The sequence below is a fragment of the Lactuca serriola genome, chromosome 3 (genome assembly GCF_051521515.1).
Source record: "Lactuca serriola cultivar US96UC23 chromosome 3, Lser_US96UC23_V15, whole genome shotgun sequence".
In the NCBI taxonomy this organism is placed as follows: Eukaryota; Viridiplantae; Streptophyta; class Magnoliopsida; order Asterales; family Asteraceae; genus Lactuca; species Lactuca serriola.
Window position 1 is genome coordinate 153761291 of NC_136410.1, and position 7938 is coordinate 153769228.

Below are 7938 nucleotides of genomic sequence, written 5' to 3' on the forward strand. Positions count from 1 at the left end.
TGAATTGTGAGGAAACACTTTCACTAAGTAGATTTTAAGGAGATAGAAGTTGTGTTAATTGAGTTCTCAAATTCGATTATGATTAAGGCATCCTTCTTCGTAGTTAAAATTATGAGAAATGGAAAATATTTTAAACGTTCGGGACTTATTGTTGTAAGTTCTGAATAGTTTAGACACACATATGAGCTTTCTTATAAAAGGTGTATGAGCTTAGATAAATGTTTATCGAAGCATCTCGTGTTAGAAATCTAAACTTTGGTAAGGAAGTCAATAAGTATTAATTTCTAGAAGTCCAACTGATTTCTGAGTACATGTCAAAGCTAGTAGGAGCATAAGTGTTATGCTAGTAAGAATATAATTATCATGATAGTGGGAGCATGATTATTATGTGAAGTGTTGCAAGTTAGCAATACTAGTTATAGGAAACAAAGGTTACAAATTCGCAAAGTTGGAAAATTTGAAAAGTTGTTTCGCTATAATAATGGAGAGTATACTTATACTTTATTTCGAATCTAAAAGTTTAGATTGAAGTATTAATCAAAATTAGTCATGGATATATGTATGAATACCATGTTGAAATATTTCAACATTGGAAATTCTATATATGGTAATGTTATAGCAAAAGACCGATAAAGTATCATGTCTTTTTGTAAGACATTATGAATCGTATCCCATATGCTTTGGGTATAGGATCGATTGAATATGCTATAATATTCATCTGTTCTAATTCTCCAAATGCCTAGGGCATTAAGAGGGAAAAAGGACTAGAATCGGATATGACTGAATTATTAAACAACTATCAAGGACGATCTAAGGTTCGCTAAGGATTGATTGCTTGTAGTTGGAAGTATAGTAATGGATGGACCATATTGACATTATTATGAATAGACAGGATTCTATTTATAATGAGTTGTTATATGGCATATATGGAAATGTTTCCATAATAGGAGATGAATATCCAGATCTGTTTATGCAAGAAGCATGTTCAAAGGAATGTACTTTGAATTTGAGACTTCGCTTCTTTGGAATTGTTTTGTTATCAATCTCCAAAAGAATACTTTGTAATATCGTTGGCAAAGTCTCTGTGACTTTTGTACCTCAACATTACAAAAGGATCATTTCATGATAGTGGTAAGAATTATGTGTTCTTACACTAAGGGTTTGGAATTGTGAAATGAGCATCATTGAAGTGTTTTAAATTGATCTATTTCACAAAGTAAGGACCATAGGTAAACATAGTGTGCATGCTTGGAGCATGGGATAACTATTGTTTTAATTCAAATATTAAGTTGATTAATCGAAACATTATATAGTGAATAATGTGGAATCAATATGGTGACTAAACAAAAGGTGCTTTATTTATATTCAAAAGTTTTGAGACCATATTGGATTCAATTATTCTTGAGTTTCACTTCGCATTTTTTGACTTCCTGAATAATAAGATTATTCAAACCACCCACAGTCGATCATACTTTGGAAGTAGGTATTGAGGCAAGACTGTTATGAACCTGACTGTAGATTATCTAAGGTGTTTAGACATAGCACAAGTTGTTGTAGTGTTCATGAGTACTCCTGTAATAAGATTTGAGTATTGGATTAAACCCATGCTCATCTGAATCACTTCATGGATTTTATCATGAGTGATTAGTGAGACGATAATATCTTATATTCTTGAAACAGAGACATATAGTTGCAGTTTACGAGTCGGTTTCACATTGATGATATGTAAACGTACTAGTAACTTGGTGTTATAAAACATATGGTTGTGTGTGATTTGATGAGTAAATAGAGCAAACATATGAGTCAAAGTTTTTCCATTCCTTTTACCCTAAGAGGGATAAAAGCGATATCTATGGTCCCCTCGATGATTTAATGATGACAACCCTAGGCGCTTGGCTAAGCCTTGACTGATTTGATTTGTTCAATTAGTTGGTCATCATAAATCGGAAATCGGGAAAAAAAACATGAACAAAGAGAATGATTATAATTCATGTCTCAGTTCATATGATATCTAGAATGGAGGAATATATGATCCCTTATCTATCGGACGCATTACTGATAATATCAGATTTCAACAACGGCTTTTGAGAGCTACGATTGCTAATCGGATTTTGGAGTTGTACTTGCAATAATAGTTATTAGACTTATCCATGTGGGAGACTGTTGGATTAGGTGCTTAAGCCCATAACTATAATTGGTATGTACTTGACCCGATAGTAGCATGAACCTTTTGGGTTGCATTCACCAGGGCAATTTGATAGGATGGATATTTAAGAAAGAGTTTATTTGTGATTTATTAATATATTCAATATATTAATTGAGAAATCATAATATTTAATTAGTATTGATCAAGAATTAATTTGGAACTAATTCAGTGACTAAAAGACTACTAATTAAATTAACGGGGACTGATTAGGTAAATCATTGTTACAATATAGTTTGGGCTAATGATCCATGTTGATTAGGATGGACTAAGAGTTAGTCCAAAGGGCTTATCATATGAATTATAGGATTAAAGGCCCAAGGGGTGGATTAGGGTTTACAAGTTGAAACTCTAGGAATTCCACACTATAAGTGTAACCTATTAGCTCCAAAATTGGAACCCAAGAGCTCCATGAAGAACCCTAGCCGATTTTATGAGCTCCTAGCCTTTCTCTCATTGTCATCCATTTGTTCATGGTGTCTTGCGATTCCATTAAAAGCATCACACTTGAGGTGCTAAGCTCTTGAAAGGCCAAATTCTACATGCTACAACTAAGAGGTATTCTTCTACTTGATTTTGTGTTTCAAATATCAATTGTATGCTAGTTGTAGGCTTCATGCTACTTGGTGCCTAATGAACTCTCCAAGATAGAGAAGTTTGCTAACGAACTACCAGCATGCTTTGGTCCAACGGTAAATATGGCAACTACTTTGAAGGCAGCTGTTAGAGCAGCCATGAATGTGGAGACCCAACTTTAGGAAAACAGTATGAATGGAACAAAGGTTGGAGATAAAAGGAAATTTGATGGATCTTCAAGGTCAAAAAGGAAGAGTAGATTTTCAAAATCTGGTTCCAAAAAGTTTGGGAAAACAGCACTATAGGTAGGTGGAGACAAGTTGACTTATTACAAGTGTGGGAGGACTGGTTATTACGTCAACGAGTGTACATCCAACGAGAAGGTGTGTTACAGATGTAATCAAGAAGGACATATTGCAAAGGACTGGCCGAAGAGGAAGGAGGCTGCAAAGCCTAATGTGCCACCAAAGCTAAAGGCGAGAGCAGTCAGACTGACCAATGCTCCAGCAACATTTATAGATTAGATGAATAGGGTTTGTAAACCTTTTCTTGACAAATCCATAATAGTGCTCATATGATATTATGGTATACTTGAAGAGTCAACAGGAGAACGACAAACATTTGCGGAAAGAGTTAGAAGTTTTGAAGAAGGAGATATTGTACGCAAAGTTCTCCAAATGTGATTTTTGGATTCTAGAAGTCAAATTCTTGGGTCACATGGTTAACCAAGAAGGGATAATGGTTTACCCAGCAAAGATTGAAGTTGTGATGAAGTGGGAATGACCAAAAAGTCCCACTGAGATTCAAATATTTCTAGGATTAGTTGGATATTATTGATGTTTTATCCAAGGCTTTTCTTCGATAGTTACTCCATTGACAACTTTGACCCATAAAGGACCTACATATACATAGATTGAGAAGTACGAAGAAGATTTCAAGAAACTAAAGAAGAAGTTGTGTGAAGCACTGATTCTTTCTTTAGCTGACGGATTTAAAGACTTCACAGTTTATAGTGATGCATCTGGAGTTGGGTTAGGTTGTGTTCTAACCCAGAGGGACAAGGTGATAGCATATGCATGTCGACAATTGAAAGAGCACGAGTAGAAATACGCTACTCATCATCTAGAGTTGGCAGTGGTAGTTTTTGCGCTAAAGATATGGACACATTATCTTTATGGAACGAAGTGTAAGGTTTACACTGATCATAAGATTCTTTAGTATCTCTTTGGTCAAAAGGAGCTAAATATGAGAAAACGATGATGGCTAGAACAACACAAGGATTATGACTACGAGATACTTTACCACCCTGTTAAACCAATGTTGTAGCAAATGCTTTGAGTTGAAAGATAAACCTAGAGAGGAAAAGGCCAAGAGCCCTGAGGATTGAAATTGTCTCATCGATTCTCGAAAGCATTAAGAAAGCTTAAAAGGAAGCTTTGGAAGGAGATAACTAAAAAGAAGAGTGTTTAGGTAAAACGTTGCAATTCGGTATAAACAACCAAGGGTTGAAGGTATTCCCAAATAGGATTTGGGTACCTAATTCGCGAGGAATGATAGATCTTCTTATGAAAGAAGCTCACAAGACAATGCACTTGATTCATGTAGGTAGCACGAAGATGTATAGGGATCTGAAACCTCATTACTAGTGGCTGACGATGAAGCTCGATGTTGCAAAGTATGTAGCCGAGTGTGTAACTTGCACAAGAGTTAAGGCGTAACATCAAAAACCATATGGAAGTTTGGAGCCTTTACCGATACCCATGGGAAAATGGGAAGACATCACCATGGATTTTGTGACTAAATTACCCACGAAGAAGAGTGGTCATGACATGATTTGGGTAATCGAGGATCTATTAAAAAAGTGCACATTTCATAGCGGCCAATGAGAGATGGTCTATGGATCAGCTCGCATATGTATATGTGAAGGAGATAATAACACTTCACGATGTTACGTTAACGATTGTATCCGATCGTGACAGTCGTTTCACTTCAAGGTTTTGGAAAAGCCTACAAGAGGAAATGGGTACAAAGTTGTGTTTGAGTACGACCTACCATCCACAGAATGATGGGAAGAGTCAAAGGACAATTCAAACACTAGAAGATTTGTTAAGAGCATGTACCCTATAATTCCAAGGTAAGTAGGATGAGAATTTAGGCCTAGTACAATTTTCTACAACAATAGTTACCATTTGAGCATTAAGATAGCACCTTATAAAGCTTTGTATGGACAAAAGTGTCGCAGGCGATGTTGTTTACTTGAAGCTGGAGAAAAGCAGTTTAGGGGTCCCGAGATAGTTCATCAAACTACTGAAAAGCTAGGTGATTAGAGAAAGAATGTTAGCAGCTCAAGATCGTCAAAAGAGCTAAGTTGATTAGAAGCGACGACCAATGAACTTTGAAGTTGGAGATTTGGTGTTGCTTAAAGTCTCACCACGGAAGGGTATTTTAAGATTTGGAAAGAGAGGGAAGTTGAGTCCAAGATTTATTGGACCATTCAAGGTTCTTCAAAGAGTTAGGAATCAAGCTTACAAGATGGAATTGGTAGAAGAACTGGATGGTATTCATAACACTTTCCACGTGTGTTATTTAAGGAAATTCGCAGGAGAGGTCCTCGATATAATTCCATTTTCGGAGATGAAGATTGATGAAGATAAGAGGTTAATCGAAGATCCCAAAGTAATTTTTGACCGTAAGACAAAGAAGTTACGACGTAAGATGGTCGAATTAGTGCTAGTGCGATGGAAACATTCGTATGTGCCGAACCTCACCTGGGAAAGAGAATGCGAGATGAAGAATTTCTATCAACATTTGTTTTTTAATGCATGATTCCAAGAACTGAATCATCCTAAAAGGGAGAAAATGGTAATGCCCATGTTTCTCATTAGGTATCGATTAGATGATCATGGTCAATAATTGTAACTTATTTAATATAATAATGGAAATTATTTGAGTATTATGTGATTTATGTGCAATTATTTGTAATACATGTGCTTACAACAATATAATAAAATAAGAATAAAATACACGTAAAAAATAAAATAATAATTAGGCTAAATATACTGGACAAAGTTGAAGCAATTGTGATATGGATTTTGGGGATATAAAAAACACTTAAATCAGACTTATAACGAAGAAGTTATCGTCTGTTGAAGTTTTTCGATTCAACCCGATTCAGCAATGCACGTTGTAACACCCGCAGATCCAGATCCAGGCTAGTCAATTACGATATATTAAGCATTAAAAATGATATTTTTTTTATAGAAGATTATCTAGGATAACTAATCTTAACCAAAGTAATTGTAACATCCATACAATTTTGAAAAATATAAAACTTTTACATAAATCCAAAAATCATCATTTATTACATATTGTTTTCAAAATAGATTTCACATCAGAGTTTTTCCCATAAATCTTAACATGAAATACAAGGAGGTGCACGATCAAGCCTTCGTCTTTCCACGATCATCTGAAGTACCTGAAACACAACCAAAAACTATAAGCCCAGAGCTTAGTGAGTCTTCCCCAAAATACCACCACACAACATACAGACAAGAACAAGCATAAATGAGCCTTCAGCCTAAGTGGATCACCTCATAGGGCCTTCATCCTAACTGGACCGTTCCCGAGCCTTCGACATGACTGGACTGCCTGGCAGCGCATAGAGCCTATCCGGACCGCTCACCGGGCCTTCAGCATCACTGGACCGCCTCGCAACCCTACAGTCTAACCGGGCCGCCTTGAGTCTATTGGCCTTCAGAACGAAGTAGGACTGCATCAACCTAATCACACACACCCATGTCAACATATACTTAACTCATAAAAACATAATCAACCAACTGGCAAGCACAGATCATACAGATCAACAAGCATAACATCGTCCTATCTACCAAGATACCAATCTAACAGATCGTAACAACATAATAACATCCTAAGATAACCATGATAACAATCCAAAAGGGTCGGCATTGGTGCCTTCAACCTATAAGTACAGTGAGGAAAAACTTACCTCATAAGTAGTTGAACTGATAAGAACTAACTCCGAATCCCAACTGCCGACCCAAAACCTACAACCAGCATGACCACCCATTAAAACCTCAAATACGCAAAATGCCCTCATAGTCAAACTTGGTCAACCATAGTCAAGGTCAAGGTCAACAGTCCATGTTGACCTAACTCGTCGAGTGCATCTACCAACTCGTCGAGTTCCTTTATCACTTAGAGAAATGGGGAAATACCCCGACCAACTCACCGAGTTAACAAGACAACTCGTTGAGTTCCTACTGTATCCAGAAAGTGGGAAAACTCAAGCCAACTCGGCGAGTTGCCAAGAGAACTTGTTGAGTTTTCCCAAATTAACTCATTCAGTCCTTTTTTGTCCTATCCAACGCTCAAGAATGCATATCCGGAACTCATGAGCTGGAAAACCATGTAAAGTTGCTAAATTTACATCCATGTATAACACAAGGAGGCTAAAACACTTAAATAAGGCCTAACAAGGGCCTAAAGCATGAACGGGAAGGGGCATATAACATGATAAATCTTGAAAGCTTTAAGCCCAAAAAGGCCACAATAATCCAGATCTGAAGTGACAACTTCAGTAAATGGCCAAATCCAAGAATGACCCCAATATGAGCCAAAAATAACAATAAACTTCCAAAGGGAAAGATCTAAGCAATAAAAGGCCAAGGTATCGACTTTATACCTCAAAGTGGTTGCAAAAACAGAGAAGATATCGAATCTACAACCTTCCTCTCAATCAAACCTCTTCAAACTCCAAGCTCCTTCAAAAGATCACCAAAAACTCACTCTTCAAGGTCACACACACACAAAAAGTGAGAGAATGCACGAATTAGGGTTCTCTGGACAGAGGGGTGGACAAAGAGGCCATCCAAAAGCCATAAGGTCTTTAAATAGGGCGCAACACCCTAAAAATTAGGTTTTCATAAACAGCCGTCAACTCGTCGAGTTATCCTCAACAACTCGACGAGTTGGTTAAAAAATGCGCCTCCCAAGAGCTTCGAACATGTCGAGTTGAGGCTATCAACTCAACGAGTTCAAAAGGGAAATTTGTATTTTAAGCCATAAATCTCATACCTGGGATTTAGAATGTACAATAATAGTACACCAAAACACACACACACACACAAATATATATATAT

At 36.7% G+C, this 7938-nt stretch overlaps 1 protein-coding gene across 1 annotated transcript; it reads left to right on the top strand.

The window, feature by feature from the left end:
• The first annotated feature begins 5167 nt into the window (after positions 1-5167).
• Positions 5168-5605, top strand: LOC145095806 (uncharacterized). The gene has a single exon (XM_079033628.1). The coding sequence runs from the start codon at positions 5168-5170 to the stop codon at positions 5603-5605; it is 438 nt and encodes a 145-aa protein (XP_078889754.1).
• The last annotated feature ends 2333 nt before the right edge of the window (positions 5606-7938 follow it).

What these genes read in the sequence shown, in the direction of transcription:
- LOC145095806 (XM_079033628.1), top strand. Translation starts at nt 5,168, where the DNA reads ATGAACTTTGAAGTTGGAGATTTGGTGTTGCTTAAAGTCTCACCACGG.